A 17177-nucleotide genomic window follows, 5' to 3' on the forward strand; every position below is an offset into this window, starting at 1 on the left:
TCCGAATCCAACACCAAGGCTAGTGCAGAATGAACCAAACAACAAGAGACTACTATTCTTATATATTAGACTAGTGCAAAAAAAGATAACTCCTTTTATTAATTTTTCTCTTATTTAGAGAGATTTTTGATACATGCATCATTATATTTTTATCTTTTTCCTATAAAAGGGACCTAAGTGTATAATTAATTATATACATGCATCATGGTATTTTCTTATATAGTGTCGGTTGGATAAAAGTACTCTTAATTACACTTGTCTTTTTCGCATTTTTCTCTTGTTTTCAAACCCATTCAATTGAGTCGGTTTAATTAACCCAAAACTTAGATCGCCAAATTATATAATATTCAAAAAATAAATATTATTAATATATCGATAATATAACAAAAAATATATAAAATAATTATATAATTTGATCTTAGAGTTAAAAATAGTATATTATAAAAATGAAAAAGTTATGAAAATAATAAAAATCAAATTATTTAATATAAAACACAATACGATAATATTATTTATATAAAAATAAAATCTAAAAATTCTTAAATTTTAAGAAAACCTTGAACATGACTTATAAAGGCCTAAATGATAATTTTTAATTATTTAAAATAAGTATTTTTACTTATTTTAACCGTGAAATTTTTAATTTTTTTTTAATTTATTCTCTATTTAAGATGGTAATGTTGAATCTCGGATTTTGATGATGAAACCAATTGATAAGTGTTTATAAATTGATCTACGTTTTGAGTGACGTAGGATGCTTCGATCAGGATGAGACAATTAAAGCATCGGGCTATGAATTCGGGCATCAGGCTAAGAAGAGCGAAAATTGCACCAAGGATATCGGAGTTGCGGAGGTCAACTGACCGATTGGGCAATAGGCCGCAAGAGAGGACGATGCGTCGAAGAATCAGACGAAGCGTCGATGGACCAATGACATGCCGGACAATATGATTCATGTTTAGTAATAATTGTCTAGATCGAAGTATGTTTTTCTATGTGTATGATTAACTACGATAGCAAGGCATAAGGCAAAATGAAGTCCCGGAGTCAAGAACGTGATTTCATTGGGAGTTCGAGAGTTCGTCAGAAGTTTTATCGGAATTGACCGAGAAGTCCTGGAGCTTATCAAAGAAGCTTATCGGAACTCGCTAAAAAGATCATCATGAAGTCCAGGAGCTTACCGGGAGTCCGCTGGAACATTGTCGAGAGATCGTCGGAAGTTCGTCGGACGATCGCCGGAAGCTCATGAAAGAAACCTAGACTTACAGACTTTGTTTAACTTAGTAAATATATTAAAATTCATAATTAGCACATAATAGGGATTAGAATTGAGCCAACCCAATTAGGGGACAGTTGGGCTGTGTTGGGCCAAGAGAAAGGCCCAAACAATGACCAAACATGTGAAACCGTCGTGGCACAGTCTTCGAAACTGTGTTAGGTGGTGGTACTGCCCAGACTTAGTCTCCGAGACTGTCTAGGAGATGGTACCGCCAGTCTGGGCGATGGTACCACCCAGTGTCAGGCTGTAGGCGGTGGTACCGTCCAGTGCAGGCGGTGGTACCGCCCGTACCCTGAAATTTCGAGGGTTTAAATTTTGGCCTTCAAATTTGAATCTATTTGGGGCCTATAAATACCCTAATTATTCCTGCATGGATAAGCAAGAAATATTGAGCGAAACCTTATGATTCTAAAGTTGTAAACCTTAGAAAGTTGAGTTCCGTTCTCCCAGAGTTTAGAGAGAGTTCTAAGAAAGATGTGAGAGTGATACCTTATAAAAGAGGGTTGTAAAAGATTGTTTCCTAAACCTATGAAAAGGAGAAGAGGGGTGTAAAAGGATAGTTGGTCTTTGCCTATTTAAAGACGATAGTGGATGCCGATGGCATCGACGGAAGAGGAATCGGCAAAGTAGATATAGGTCACAATGACCGAACCACTATAAAAATCTGGTTTGCGTTTCTCTTGTGCAATTTACTTTATTGCAAACCACTTTACTTGCTTTACATCTACTGCGCTCTTCCGTACGCTTTCAAAGTTAATACATTTACGAAACAGTTTTTCGTCGGAAACGGATTTAATCGCAACGAAGTTTTAAACCGACGTAATTTTTACCGCTACACTAATTCAGCCCTCTCTTAGCGTCGACTCTTTTCCTAACAGGATTTTATTTCTTACCTACTTATTGTACACTTCCTATATGTTACTGTATATTTTTCTTCCTTTTTACGCAATCTTTGGTTCTTCTCGTTCAAAAAGAAATCAAATAATAGATTTCTCGTTGAAGTATTAGATAATAAAAAATACAGTTAAAAAATTCTGAAAATGAGTGCACTCTTCAAAAAAAAAATCTAAGATGTTTTTAATAAGAAATTTACCTATATATATGTATATATAATTACATATATACATATATACATATATATGTATATGTATATATGTATATATATATAATTAGTTTCAATATTTTAGTTTGTATGTTGGATTTAGAGCGTTATTGTCCGTTATATGTTCGCTCTCACCCACTCAAATTGTAATGGTATGATATGGTTCGTTCCAACCCGCTCTCCGTCCATTCCTCCCTCCCTCCGCCCCCTTCCTCGAACCCGATCCCTCTTCGTCGGTGCCCTAATCCTAATTTTCGCCCGAAGTTTTCGGACCCCCTGCTTCTCACCGGATATCGTCGATCCTCTTTCCGCTGCCCGCTCGTTGGCGGCGGTGGCAGCAGCGGCTCCTCATGGGACTCGAACGCCGAGTCCGTCCGTGCCGGAAGATTCAAGTTCCGAGATGGCGGCGCTGGAGGAGATGAGGGTGAGGGGGTTTCATGGAGGAGTGACAAGAGGCGGTGGTGGTCTGACGACTCCGATGAGCCCGATGAGGACTTCGAAGCGTTTGATGATGATCCTGTTGAGCAGGACCCTTGGGATAAGATTTGGATCTTTAAGGTATAATTTTTGACACACTTATTTCATCATGTCTTGGATTGGTTATTTAGGCGTGGAATTTGGTAATAAATTTTGGGAAAAAGTTGTTTGGTTGGATTATTTTTCTTTCTTTTGGCGATGTGGTTGTTTCTCTACTGTGCAATGATGGTGAAGTTGGTAGTCTCTGCTGTTTGTAGTATCTGTAGCTTTTAGTTTTCCAACTAAACTCTTGTGAAAGTTACAGCTTTGATTTATACTTGATGAATGGAAAATGAAGGTTATATTTTAAACAGGAAATATATATTATTAGCTTTGTCAATATGTGAGGGCATTATTGATGGGATTCCGCTAAAGGGATTATCTAAACCATGATTTGAGTTTCTTGGACCAACTCATGATATTTTTGTGTTTTAGATAATTTGTGATATGTGAAGTAGAACTTTGAAACTAGGGAACTAATCTGTTTAATGTCATTCAATTTTAAGATATAAACATATAACAACTATTAAAGCCCATACGAGAAAAAGCCTAAAATGACAAAATCAATAAATAGTAAATTAGAAAACCAAGAAGTTTATTGTTAACTATTCAGTCAATCATAGAAAAAAAAAGTGATACTATGACCTAAAGTCTTCCATGTTCAAGTCAAAATTAGACAAAGTTTTATTCTCTGTTTAATAATGTTTTGGTTTCATTTCCAGCTGATTCATTCTTTTAATTTCTTTCTGCACGAACCTTCTCTAACTTGTTTTGAGCATAATAACTTCTCATCAATCATCGCACCCCAACTCATTGAATCATTGTCAACTAAAGTTTATTTTTTGTCGAAAGTGAAAAATATACTATGTGGGAGCTAGTGTAGTTGCTTACAATATGATCACCTTGCCTGACATATGGAGTCAATCTCTGGTGAGACTGTTCTGATCTCTCGGTGTGTATGTTCTTTTTAAAAGCTTGACTCTGTTACCATCGTATACGTTACCAAGTTCAGTTTGAACTTTGAACGACATTTTGATTATGCAATGGTATATGCAGGTATTCAAGTCGTATGGCTATCTGCTACCGGCTATCATAGTTTCGATGCTTCTTGCAACAGGTCCAAAGGCTTTTTTAATGGCCTTGGCATTGCCTCTTGGACAGTCAGCGATCTCTCTGGCAATCGACAAGGTCTGGGGAAAGGTACCTGGAGGGCAACAAACCAGGCGCAAGTCCAAGAAGAAGTCTTTCACAAGATCTGATGGGGGCTATAAAAGACAGTGGCAGGACCGAAGCAGCTACAACAGCCCAGGAAGGCATGACTATCAGTCATGGGTATCTATGGATCCTGGAGTTGATGACAAGGCGAAAACTTCTGAACCCAGTTTGGGGGGATGGGATGACCTGGATCGGCAGGGAGGAAGCACCAGTGGTCGTGCAAGACAACAACCATCGACCCCAAGGAGTTCACCCGAGTCTGAGCTGGTGAAGAAGGGGAAGTTGTCCAAGAGGGGAAGATACAAGGGTGCACCACTGTTCCTGCGACTGCTGATTGCAGTTTTCCCATTCTTGGGTTCGTGGACTAGGATGTTGTGGTGAGAAGCCTGATCAGTAGGATACTGGTAAAAAGATCTCGTTTTGACATCAATCGGGTGCGTAACAAGGAAGTCCGATTCAATGTGGAATTCCAAAATATGAAGTCTTGGTCAAAATTATTTTCTGAAGCAGCCCAGGATGATCGCATCGGGAGGATAATACGATACAGGAATTTGCACGTTAGTGAAGAATCAGAATAATGCATGATATTGCTGAACTACAGGCAAATGCCCGATGAGATTTCATCTCTAAAAAGCCTGTCTGAGACTTGGACACTATCATTTATATGTACAAGTGAATTATATCTGTTGCATTTGAATCCTTTTCAAGTATTATGTACACAAATTGCAATGTATATTACATGAGCAATATCTTAATGATGGCAAGGTAGCTTTTGTGTGCCTATTCTTGAGCACCTGACAAAAATAGTCTGTTGTCGAAAGAACGATATATGCTACAATTGAACCAAACGTGAATGACAAACAAATGTGGCTTTTGTTTCTGAGAAAGAGGATGTCTCTCAATCCAGCACATTTCCAAGAGCCTTTTTCATACACCTCAGGTAATATGACATTCAAAAAATTAGATGAGCAATATTTTTTATCTCACCAGACAAAATATACAAGCAGACTGAACAATGTCTTTCCTTTTTATCAGTGTACTTTCCTACAAATCAGTTGATCAGTGTCATACCAACCATACAGAAATTTTCCTACTCCTAATTTGATCTAAAAATTTGTAATCTTTAGCGAGCAACTAAATTGGGATTAGAGCAAAACCGAACAGCAATAATCTTCGTTATCACTGATGCATTACGAAGAATAAACAAAATCAAATAGCAGGGATGCTTAAATTTTACAGCACATATATTCACAAATTAATTGGTCGTTTCGATATAACAACAGAATTAGAGTATGCTGTATAACAACAATTTACTTTGACTTTCAGGTGAAAGAATTTGAAGTTCCAGAAAACTAGCTGGTTGGCTTCATGAGATGACAAACACCCTCAGCTCCCCTCTGTCTCCGCGAGTGATACGAGTATCACTATCAAGGTATGTGACTTCGAATTCGCCACTTCCCGTGTTGGAAGGAGGTCGCAGTGCATCGGGAAGTTGAGGAACTTCAAGAGGTGGAAGTTGTGAGTAGCTCCCCCTTGGCTTAACAGTAGTTTTTATGAATGTTATTTTTATTTTAGAAGTTCCTGCACAAATGATGGAACAATTTTTGGTGCCAGTAGATTCCAAGTAAATAGAAGTGCTTTCCATAACAATGTACTTGCTATGTACACTCCAAAATATCAATAAGCACTGTATTCCAAGGTTATAAAAGAGCAAATCATTTTTCATTATTCCCCTGACGTACCTGTGAATCAGTACGGTCCAAAAATGGACTTAAGAAAAAATAAGAAATTATTTGAACATTAACACTAAGACAAGTAGGTAGAAATTGGTTGGATAAACTTACCAATAAGTTCGAATTTATGAGCTAATATAGCAGTAGCCTCTAGTTGTGGAAGTGGCCATGGTGTACCAAACTGAAGCTCCACTATATTATCAAAATCTTTGCTAAGGATATCGATCCGTTGGAAAACCTGTATGGAAATTTACATAGCTCGTGATGATCTTCGTCTACACAAAATATCCAAGCTATAATGATTTCAAATTGTGTGCCAGAAGCTAATTTCATCCATACAAGCTTCTTTATTAACATACCTGTCCAAGAGTTATTGGGAGTAGCCTGCCCGTCGGAGGTCCAGGACGGCTGCCACCTAGCGCGCGAGAAGAGAATGCACTGCTATAAATTAATTTCCATTGGCCCTGAAGTTTGTCCTGGTGTTTTGTAAGATCAACTACGCCTCCTACAGCCTCAAGCTCGTTTGCTGCAGATTCTGCCCTTCTTAGATCTTCTTCATTAGCTGCAAGGCCTCTGTTCAGCCCAGAAACAACACTCTGCATCCAATTTATGTATAAAAGAAAGCTTATTATATAACAACTAAACAAAAACCGATCATGGACCAAACAGTTCAACATATCCAAGACCAAAAAGTGTTTTGAGGTATATAGTAGCTGTCCAGCTAACTTTGAGGTGCGAATTAAAACCTTGTTGCTGCTTCTTTGGTTTTAGAGAAAAAAATGAACTTGCTTTGTATAAGACACAAGTGCAAGCACACTTTGCAGTCAGAGTGGTCGTGCAACGCCATCCAATGGTTGATATCAAAAAATGCAAACCTCGAGATCTTTTGTTCATCACAGAAGAGTCAGGGCAGAAATACTTTGAGCCTCAGAAGAGATTAACCTTCCAAAAATTATGTTGAAAATTGAGGCTTGTAGATCAATTGAAGGTGGGAATCAATCTATTAAGAAAGATCTTGAAGAATACTAGGTTGAGGAATTATACATACAGACGTATTAGTTCATTACAGAAACACAGATGTACAGTGCTACAAATCCTAATTAAAGTTAAAACCTTGAACAATACATAATCAAAGCAGATGGTAGACAAAAAAAATACAAAAAGAGAGATGATTTAATCTATGACACAAAAGATTGTTCTTTCAATGGAGAAAATATAATCTGATAATAATTCACCACACAAACAGAGACGTTCAGAACTGCATACAACTTCAAACCACAGCCACCACACCAAAGTGGCAGAACATAGATGAGAACAAGAATCTAGCAAACAGGAAAAGCAAGTTCATTAATCGAAAAGGGAAAACACTAGAAGAAAACACACATCAATCAATAAGGAAAAGGAGGATGGAAGGAAGAGGGGGGAGATCTACTCACGAGCAATTTCAGCTTCAAGGGAGCGATGACATCGTGAGACTCTTGGAACCCGGGCGACGGGTCGAACACAGGGGACTCATCCAGCACAGCTGGTGCTGCCGGAAGGAAGAACTTCCTCCTGTGACTCGATTTTCGCAGATTTCCTATCGACGGGAAAATCAAGCGATGACGAGAAGAAGAAGATGATGCAGCAGCAGCAGAGGACGGAGAGAGAAGCGATGATGCAGGCGGAAGGAGAAGCGAAGCCATGACTTCCTGGCGAAAAGTCCCAATCCGAGAGGAAACTTATATCCTTTGGGGGCGAAAGTACACCAATTGGCAGAAACACCCCTATTAATTTAGATATTATCAAAGCAAGCTAGATTGAGGTTATGAAGAACTTATACATGCAAATTGAGTAATTTTGAATCTAATTAGGGATAAATATGAAAAAGACCTCGATAGGGGTGATGGAAAAGGGGCGGCAAATTCGTGGCCATCCGATGACGTGCTGACACCTGTGCGTCGAAGCGTCGGTACTTGGATTTGTGGCCAGGATTGAGAGTTGGGAGGCCTCCACATGATGTTAGATTTTAGTGATATATATAAATATATATATATATCCTTTTTCTTTTCGTACGGGGAGATGGTGAAGATAACTAAATGGATATTTAGCTGTGCCTTAAATTCATTTAAGGGCTTTTTAATTGCCCAACAACAATAAGTGGAATAAAGGTTTCCATTTATACATAAAAAATAAATTTTTAATTTAAATAAATTTGAATTTATGCTTATTTTTGATGTGAAACCAATTAAGGGTTTTACCATCTCTCAAGACTCCAATAAAGCTTCTGAATTTATCGATAAATAAATTAATCTATTAATTTTATTTAGATTAAATTATTAATTAAAATATTTAAATTAAAATTAATAATAATACACTCATCATATCCTTGTAAGTTAATCTTAATTCTGTCCGATATAAAACTAAAAAAAGTGTTACGGTATATACAATTCTCTCATGATCACATAATGGAAAGAAGTACTTTCTATTGATTTATAACATTTGGTTTCTATGTTCCAATTGCTGCATCTAAGATATAACTCAGGATTAAAATAGCAAATTCTCATGATTCAACACTGGGCTTAGGCTGCTTCAACTTTCTCAAGCATTAAACTATAGATTTCTCTGCCATCAATTTCAGTTGGCCATTCCCATCGCTCCTACTATTCCGGTCCTCGTCACCTTCACAAAATTTGAAGAGCTGCAATGATCTGATGAATTTTCGACCCCACTCTCCAGTACTACCCATTTCCAGGAAAGCATAGCCGAAGAAACAGAAGCATCAGGTTCATGGTATTCATGGATGAGAGGTAGCAGAGGTAGGCAGTCCAGTGATGGCAGTGAAGGACGAAGCTGCAAAGATGAGATTGATCCAATTCGTATACCTTCAGATTATTCGTTGATCGATGCCACTGAAAAGAAGCATCAGATAAAGGCCAAGAAGGGTAACAGCAAGCGAGCTACCGATCATCCAGAAGCTCGGAAGATAAGCAACTGTTGGATGGTTTTGCTCTGGAGTCCAGCTTAGCCTCGAACAGCAAGGAATAGGGAACCGGCGCGATGTCACTGTTAGAAGCAGGCTTATACTTAATGTACCAACAAAAATATAAAATATGCAATGAAAAAAGCACATAACCAGGACAAAAATGTTCAATAAAAAAGATAAATAGATGCAATGCTAATTGAAAGCTCATTCATCTTAAACACCTATGGGATGCATGAATTCCAACTATGGAAGGATATTTTGCAGTTTCTTCTTGTAAAAAAGAAGGAAAAGTTCATTACCATATCATATTTCTAACAGTTTCATACTGATCCTGCTTCACTACAAGCAGACCCACTATATGTTAAATGTGTTTATGTAGAACAAAACAAGACATATACACATACACATGTTGCATAAGTATTCAGGTCTCATTTTTCCACCTATATTTATGTATTTCAACTTAGAATCATTTTCAAATAAAAAGTTTCGCCTGCAAAAACTTGTCATTTTGCAATTATCACAGAGAATACTTCTTTGAACACTGATTAACAATTTCAGTTCGATTTTTATCAGAAGAAGCACCTTGAAAGAGTGTGGGAAAGGTTCATTTATGTAAAAGTGTATGAGAACAAAAATAAGTGAACCAATTAGGAGCAGAAATGGTTATTTTATCCCTCAGTCTAATCAAGTCACTTTGAACTAGCAATGTCAAGTCTCAAACAGATAGGAAACACTGAAGCTATTGTAACAGAGAGGTAATGAGCCAAGAATTCCACTGACCTGATAACCTATGGTTACCATACAGGGAAAAGGTGTGTTATAGGGTTATCTATTGCAAAGATTATTCTGAGACAAAGATCACAATCTTGAAACCAATCGGCATTGGCAAAAGAAAATAAAAAAGAACCTTTAGCTTTGCTCTTTATAGAGGCGTGGCCATGGAATTTCTAACAAAAAATCATCAAATTTTCTACTCATGCTAAGAAGCCTTAATGGGTAAAATTTGTGGATTTCTAACATATGTGGCAAATAACCCAAATTTATCTTGTTTTCCCGTATCATCACTTCTCTATTATTTCTGTGTGTAACTAGCCACTTCAAATATCTACCCAGCCAAACTTTTCCTCAGCTAGCACATTATACTTTGGAAAGCTATAACATGAGGAAATTGCTTGCAGAATTCTAAATGAAGGCAGCAGTAGCCTCCACAGGAAAATACGTAATGGCACTCCAATACTGGCCCACCATGGATATCCTCCAATGAAATGTTAATGCTGTTCTCACTAGATGCAAGACCTGATCGAATTGGACATGATCAACATCAAATGATTCATCACAACCATTTTCATATTTGCAATGAAAAAAAAGGAGTTGCAATTAATTTAGTACAATCCATTTGTATGCCCATTTTATGGTGTTTGTTTGGGCAACACAAGGTCTAAGCCAATAAGACTAAATTACAATGCTGGTGAAAATACTCTATGACAGTTGATTTCAAACACAAGACTCCAAGAATCCTAAAGTACAGCATGTAATACTATCCTAGAAAAAGCAAACCATGTGTCGCACATACAGTACTTTGACATTTAGAGCAACGTTTGCCCAAGCTAGCATCTGGCCTTATGCCAATATGCCATTGCAGGAAGCATGTAATCAGCTAAGGCATAGCCCGTAAAACACATGCTGTTGCACAAATCAATGTCAAACCAATAACAGCAAAGCCAAGATGTCATGACAAGGCAATCGTTAATTTGCAAAAAACATTGCAGCCCTTTCTAAGCTAATAAAAATACAAAAAGATGAATTGGTGAAAGAAATTTCAAGTAAATGTATTGTAATATATAGATATGTATAAGATTCAACAATATGTTCTTCATATATCATCAAAAGAATCATCAGTTCTGTGCTCACCAAATAACAAGGAAAAAAAAATGTATCCCTGTATACTTAACAAAAACCTACATATCAAAAATAAAACGATGACAAGTAGAAGCAGAATTTGAACCTGAATATGTTGAAAAATGTGTACTTGGAGCTACCTGCACACTGAAAAATAAAAAAAATATTTATAGTCCACCCACTAAGTTCAAAAATATTACAAAGACAGGGAATCCACAAACTATGATAAAGCATGGTAAAAGTTCATGCAGCCAAAGTAAGTTTTGTGGTGGCTTTCTAGTAACAGTTCATCCTAACTCAGTCCGAACAAAATGCCTATAAAAAACCAAGACAATGGATTAGGCCAAACATTCAAAAATATTTTATTGGGCAATATTTTGTCCACAATGCCTTCAAGGGTAAAGAACTATGTTTCTTCTGTAAATTAAGTCACTGATTTTAAACACAAATTCACTAACAGAAGACTTAGATTCTTGATTTTTTTTTCCACTGAAAACATGATAATAATTCCTAGATACATCAGTATAAACAACAAATAGTTGATACCTTCAGGCCAATGGTCACTTTCACTGCATCAGCAACATCTTCCACACCCCGAAGCATCGAAGCACGACATAGTTTCTACTCCAGCCAAGTCTAATTCCAATCTACAGCCACAGACATAACATCATTGCTTTCTAACAGTAGATATTCCAACAAAAGTTATTGTTAGTAGAATCTATCCTTATGATCAAAGTTATTTGAACAAACAATCAAATTATCAAACATGCTAGGATTCAAATACTAAAGAAATTGTCAGTATAAAAAGATCCAGAAGGGCACCAACCTGCTCACATCTCTCTTCAGTAGCCTTTTTGTCACAGGCTCCATCAAGAATTACAGTGGCATCTTTTAAGATTGACACCTAAAATATTATCACTTACAAGATCAATGTTGGTGCAAAACTAAGTAAAGAGCATAATAGTTTCTCTAATATGATAATCTTAAATCAAATCAATTGATACTGATTGCAGTAAAAAAATTAATGCAAATTATGTAAATGGAGGTTTTTAACTAAATAACAGAACCAGAATATCGAGATAAAATTGTAAAGCAGCCAACACAGATTGGAAACTACAAGAAAATGAGACCCCTTAGACACCTCAATTAATTATGAGCTCGAATCCTTCTTCTAGATCTGGAAACAGGTATAAAGAAATGAGAGCAAGGATTGACAGACACTAGTAACAAAGGGCTATAGAGGGTATAAGAACACAATCTGACCTTTTTGCATGTGCCAAGCTTGTTGAACTCAACTTTCCCAATGTTCATACCAAGTTCTCCTGTTATAACCTAAGTAAACAATGAAACAATTATTCTGGCAATACCATTTACAAACCATCAAAACACAACAATATTGAATAAGAAAAGATCCTCACAGATCCACCAGTGAGAGTAGCAAGATCTTGCAAACTAGCCTTCCTGTTCACCCCAAAACCAGGGGCCTTCACAACACAAACCAGTGTGATCACTATTCCTTAGTCAGAGTGTTTAAGAATAATCAAAATTCATAAATCCAAAATAAACAATAAATATATACATAAAACTAAACAAAAAACGACCCTAATCCCGGAACAAAGCTTCTTAAGAATTAGAGTCGTCAGTGCATCACTTTCTATGTCTTCTGCAACAATTAGCAATGGCCTCTGATGATCCGATTGACCCTTGAGCCGCTCAGATCATGCCACTTGTCTAGAGGTGTCTTGAATTCTGCCGCATGTCCCCCTTTCTTCAAGGTGTTCAGAAGTCAAACAAGCGACTAAGTAGTGTAATAGCCGCTCTTGACCTTAATAAATAGTAGTTTATCGCAAAACTTGCTCCTTACACCTGCCTGCAACTCAGACATCCTTGGACAATAACTTCGGCCTCGACCATTCAACGACTAAAGGTCCACGATGTTGTCATCCTCAACCTTCTCCTCAAGCACCTCGAACTCAGATAGGTCATTGATTCCATCACCACCCTCGGTGTCGACGACGGGAATTTCATCTTTTGAGGGAGCCAAGTTGATCGCACTAGTGGAGGTTGCCCATTTGGAGGTGAATCCACCCTGCAAAGCAGCTCCGCCACCTATGGTGGAGTCCTTTGACTCGGACTCCATAATGTTGACCTCCGACCTCGAGGCACTCCAGGAGGTCTATCACATACCAACCGAGCACGAGCTAGTGTTTGCTTAGTCGGGTAACTAATCCTATGCAGGATGCACTGGACGTGGGGTTTCGCTCTCCCCTCCACCCATTTTTTATTGAGACTTTCAATTTCTAAAAGTTCTCACATGCCCAAATGAAGCCAAATTTGTGGCGCTTTCTTAGTTTCTTATGGCATTTATTGGGGAGTTTAGATGACTCCACATTCCCTCGATGATGACCCTCCTGCTAGCCTACTATAGTCAGTGCTTCAGGGGGTCGACGTACTTCTTCTCCACCCAACCCGAATTATGAAAATTATTTTCATAATTTTCTCATTTTCATAATATATTATTTGAACTCTAAGATCAATTTTATATAATTATTTTCTTGTTAATATAAATCATTATATATCATTAATATTTATTTTTATATAAATTGGAGATCTAAGTTTTGGGTTAATTAAACTGACTCAATTGAATTGGTTGGTTAAATTGAATGGGTTTCAAAACATAAGGAAAATGAGGAAAAGGCAAGTGTAATTAAGAGTACTTTTATCCAACCAAAAAAGCAAGGATGCTGTATTAAATTATACACTTTGGTGCATTTTATAGAAAAAAAGATAAAAATGCTCCTCCAATGAACTACTAGTGATAGTTGTACACACAGCACGCCGCTAACACAAAAAATATATATCACCATAGGAAAATATGATAGTTCATAGAATAAATATGTTAAAACCAATAATTGACTTGACTATATTAAGACACTGAGAATGAGGTGATAGTGTAAATGACCCAATATGTTCTGATTACTTTCGTTTCATCTGCTTGTGTTAAGCAAAGTACATGATAAACAGCATAATGTAAGGAATCTAAACTATGATCTAAGCATGAAGAAATGTACATACCTCGAGCACATCAACACCACCAGAAAGTTTTGACAACACCTCTTGCAGCTTCTCTTTGTTGTAGTCGGATGTGCTTACTTCAATTGCAGATCATATCTGTCACAAAGACAAATGGCAACATTTGGCCAGTATCAACATGATATCATGTTAAATTCTAATTGTCTTGTTCTTTAAATATTAAATATAACAGAAGGGCACCAACCTGCTCACATCTCTCTTCAATAGCCTTTTTGTCACCAGCTCCATCAAGAATTACAGTGTCATCTTTTGAGATTGTCACCTAAAATATTGCCATTTACATGTTCTCACCTAAATAAGAGAAAAATTAATAAAAGAAGGTAAGAGTAGTAGCCTCTTGTTGTTTGGTTCATTCTCCATGGGCTTTGGTGCTCGTACTTTTCTGTACCAATCTAGTATATAAGAGTAGTAGTCAATCTATAGAGAAAGTCAAGATCTTTCTTAAGAGATTGAGCCCCACCTTCAAATGATATACGAGCTTCAATTTCCAACCTAGTTTTTGGAAAGTCAAACTCTTCTTAATCTTTTCCAAGGCTTCAATTATCTCTGTTCTGAGTCTTCTGTGATAAAAATAAGATCTTGAGGTTTGCATTTTCTTTATATCAACAATTGGATGGCGTTGCACAACCACTCTGACTAGAAAGTGTGCTTGCAGATACAAAGCAAGTTCATTTTTTCCTCTAGGACTAAGGAAGCAGCAACAAGGTTTTAATTTGCACCTCAAAGTCAGCTTGGACAGCTACTGTATACCTCAAATGTTTTTTGCTATTGCATACCTCAATATCACAACAGCATAGTGTATGCTGTATAACAACAATTTACATTGACTTTCAGGTGAAATTAGCTGGCTGGCTTCATGAGATGACAAACACCCACAGCTCCCCTGTCTCCTTGAGTGATGCGAGTGCTTTTATGAATGTTATTTTTATTTTAGAAGTTCCTGCACAAATGATGGAACAATTTTGGTCCAAATTGATTGTACATAAATAGAAGTGCTTTCCATAACTATGTACTTGCTATGTACCAATTGCAAAGTATCAATAAGGACTGTTTTTCAAGGTTATAAAAGAGCAAATCATGTTTCATTGTTCCCCGGACATGCCTGTAGATCAGTACAGTCTAAAAAAGGACTTAAGAAAAAAAATAAGAAATTATATTAACATCAACTTTAACACAAGTAGGTAGAGACTGGTTGGATAAACATACCAATAAGTTCAAATTTATGAGCTAATATATCAGTGGCCTCTGGTTGTGGAAGTGGCCATGGTGTACCAAACTAACGCTCCACTATATTATCAAAATCTATGCTAAGGAAATCAATCCGTTGGAAAACCAGTATGGAAATTTACCATAGCTCATGATGATCTTCATCTACACAGAAGAAGTATTAGTTCATAACAGAAACATAGACGTACAGTACTTCAAATCCTAATTAAAGTTAAAACCTTGAACAATACATAATCAAAGCAGATGGTAGACAAAACATGTACAAAAAGAGAGATTATTTACTCCAACACAAAAGAGTGTCCTTTTAATGGAGAAAATATAATCTGATACTAATTCACCACACAAACAGAGAGGCTCAGAACTGCATACAAGATCAAACCACAGCCACCACACCAAAGTGGTAGAACATTGATGAGAACAAGAATCTAGCAAACAGAAAAAGCAAGTTCATTTATCGAAAAGGGAAAACACTAGAAGAAAACACACATCAATCAATAAGGAAAATGAGGATGATGGAAGGAAGAGAGGGGAGATCTACTCACGAGCAATTTCAGCTTCAAGGGAGCGATGACATCGTGAGACTCTTGGAACCGGGCGACGGGTCGAACACAGGGGACTCATCCAGCACAGCTGGTGCTGCCGGAAGGAAGAACTTCCTCCTGTGACTCGATTTTCGCAGATTTCCTATCGACGGGAAAAGAGGTCGATGACAAGAAAAAGAAGATGATGAGGATGCAGCAGCAGCAGCAGCAGCAGAGTACGGAGAGAGAAGCGATGATGCAGGCGGAAGGAGAAGCCAAGCCATGGCTTCCCGGCGGAAGTCCCTAACCGAGAGGAAACTTATAACCTCCGGGGGCCGAAAATTACACCAATTGGCAGAAACACCCCTATCAATTTAGATATTATCAAAGCAAGCTAGATTGAGGTTAAGAAGAACTTATACATGTAAATTGAGTAATTTTGGATTTAATCAGGGATCAATATGAAAATATATATATATATATATATATATATATATATATATATATATACGAAAATAATAATAATAATCTTGAGTTGGAACACAAGAAATCTTAGATAATAGATTAATATCCATTAATAGAAATATTTTCTTGATTTGTGGCGGAGGTATTGATCTTCATTATTAAGATTATATACGAAAATTACTTGAAGTGTGGATTAACTTCTTAGATGGAGCCTAAAGATATGTCCTTATTCGTTATATCATCATCTTGATTGGTGCTACAAGACATTATGGAAGTGGAAGTATTTTGTTTAGATTAGGTATGGAAGAGAATCTCCAACGGAGTGTTTTGAGTCATGTCCTCATTTCCTACCCATAGAAAGAAACAATCTGTTAGATCTTGTAGATTGATGCTACAAGACCAATATTGGTTTCCATTAGTAGATTTGCTCCTCATGTGCTACCTCATTTCCTTTTGAAGCTCCAAGCATAGCTTTGATAGATGTTGTGAGCTCCTCTAATACCATAACCTCTTAATCTTGAATGGCACCCATTGCATCTGATTATTTCATTTCCTTGTGAAATTTGTCTTAAATAGGACCATAGAATTCTTAAATAGTTTTATCTAAACTTAAACTTTTGAAATGACTTAATAACTTATAAAATTACCTCTGACAATAAGAATAAAAATAAAATAATGTTCCTAAAGCAAGTAGATTAGGATACTCATATACTGAAGCTGCTGAGAAGAAATAATTTCTGAGAAATTATTTGGAAATAATTAATGTAGAGAGCTGAGCTGATGCATCATAAGATTGAGAGAAAGAGAAAGATATGATTGCTAAGCAAAAGCTGAAATCCTCCACCAACAAAAGCTTATGGTCCCCATGGCCCAATTGCCTTGGGATCTCATCAGTGCTGTGGCAGGGAACAGCTTGTGCATGCCATCATAGAAGGTACTACCATGTCTTCCCAAAGGCAAGAATGCCATCCTCAAGGAAAGACTCATGGACTTCTCAGGAAGTAGAAACAGAGTTCCTTTTTAGAGAGGGGACCAACATGGCTTTGAGAGCCAAAAGTGCCCCCTCTCATGTGTATCTGTGTGTGTGTGTGTGTGTCTGAGAGAGAGAGAGAGAGAGAGAGAGAGAGAGAGAGAGAGAGAGAGAGAGAGAGAGAGAGAGAGA

At 37.1% G+C, this 17177-nt stretch overlaps 3 protein-coding genes across 9 annotated transcripts; 1 reads left to right on the forward strand and 2 right to left on the reverse strand.

Annotated features, from left to right (window-relative positions):
• The first annotated feature begins 2525 nt into the window (after positions 1 to 2525).
• LOC135595402 (uncharacterized) lies at positions 2526 to 4893 on the forward strand. The gene is made up of 2 exons (XM_065086261.1): positions 2526 to 2939; positions 3954 to 4893. The coding sequence occupies exons 1-2, from the start codon at positions 2541 to 2543 to the stop codon at positions 4491 to 4493; spliced, it is 939 nt and encodes a 312-aa protein (XP_064942333.1). The 5' UTR covers positions 2526 to 2540; the 3' UTR covers positions 4494 to 4893.
• A 442-nt stretch (positions 4894 to 5335) lies between these two features.
• On the reverse strand, positions 5336 to 7553 carry LOC135595403 (plastid-lipid-associated protein 6, chloroplastic-like). Its single transcript, XM_065086262.1, has 4 exons — positions 7282 to 7553; positions 6205 to 6441; positions 5957 to 6083; positions 5336 to 5693 (listed from the first exon to the last, which is right to left on the reverse strand). The coding sequence occupies exons 1-4, from the start codon at positions 7528 to 7530 to the stop codon at positions 5479 to 5481; spliced, it is 828 nt and encodes a 275-aa protein (XP_064942334.1). The 5' UTR covers positions 7531 to 7553; the 3' UTR covers positions 5336 to 5478.
• Positions 7554 to 8282: 729 nt separating this feature from the next.
• On the reverse strand, positions 8283 to 15831 carry LOC104000438 (uncharacterized). 7 transcript variants are annotated; one of them, XM_065086267.1, is made up of 11 exons: positions 15572 to 15831; positions 14263 to 14742; positions 13987 to 14093; positions 13785 to 13880; positions 12128 to 12193; positions 11973 to 12041; positions 11536 to 11613; positions 11256 to 11356; positions 10816 to 10856; positions 8789 to 8890; positions 8283 to 8677 (listed from the first exon to the last, which is right to left on the reverse strand). In XM_065086267.1, exons 8-11 carry the CDS (start codon positions 11310 to 11312, stop codon positions 8566 to 8568), a joined length of 312 nt encoding a protein of 103 aa, XP_064942339.1. In that variant the 5' UTR covers positions 11313 to 11356; positions 11536 to 11613; positions 11973 to 12041; positions 12128 to 12193; positions 13785 to 13880; positions 13987 to 14093; positions 14263 to 14742; positions 15572 to 15831; the 3' UTR covers positions 8283 to 8565. The 7 variants fall into 7 exon arrangements, with proteins under 7 accessions (XP_064942339.1, XP_064942336.1, XP_064942340.1 ...); XM_065086264.1 differs by having other exon boundaries at positions 13987 to 14194; XM_065086268.1 differs by adding an exon at positions 11851 to 11886 and having other exon boundaries at positions 13987 to 14742.
• Between the last annotated feature and the right edge of the window lie 1346 nt (positions 15832 to 17177).

The sequence above is a fragment of the Musa acuminata genome, chromosome BXJ1-10 (assembly GCF_036884655.1).
Source record: "Musa acuminata AAA Group cultivar baxijiao chromosome BXJ1-10, Cavendish_Baxijiao_AAA, whole genome shotgun sequence".
Lineage (NCBI taxonomy): Eukaryota > Viridiplantae > Streptophyta > Magnoliopsida > Zingiberales > Musaceae > Musa > Musa acuminata.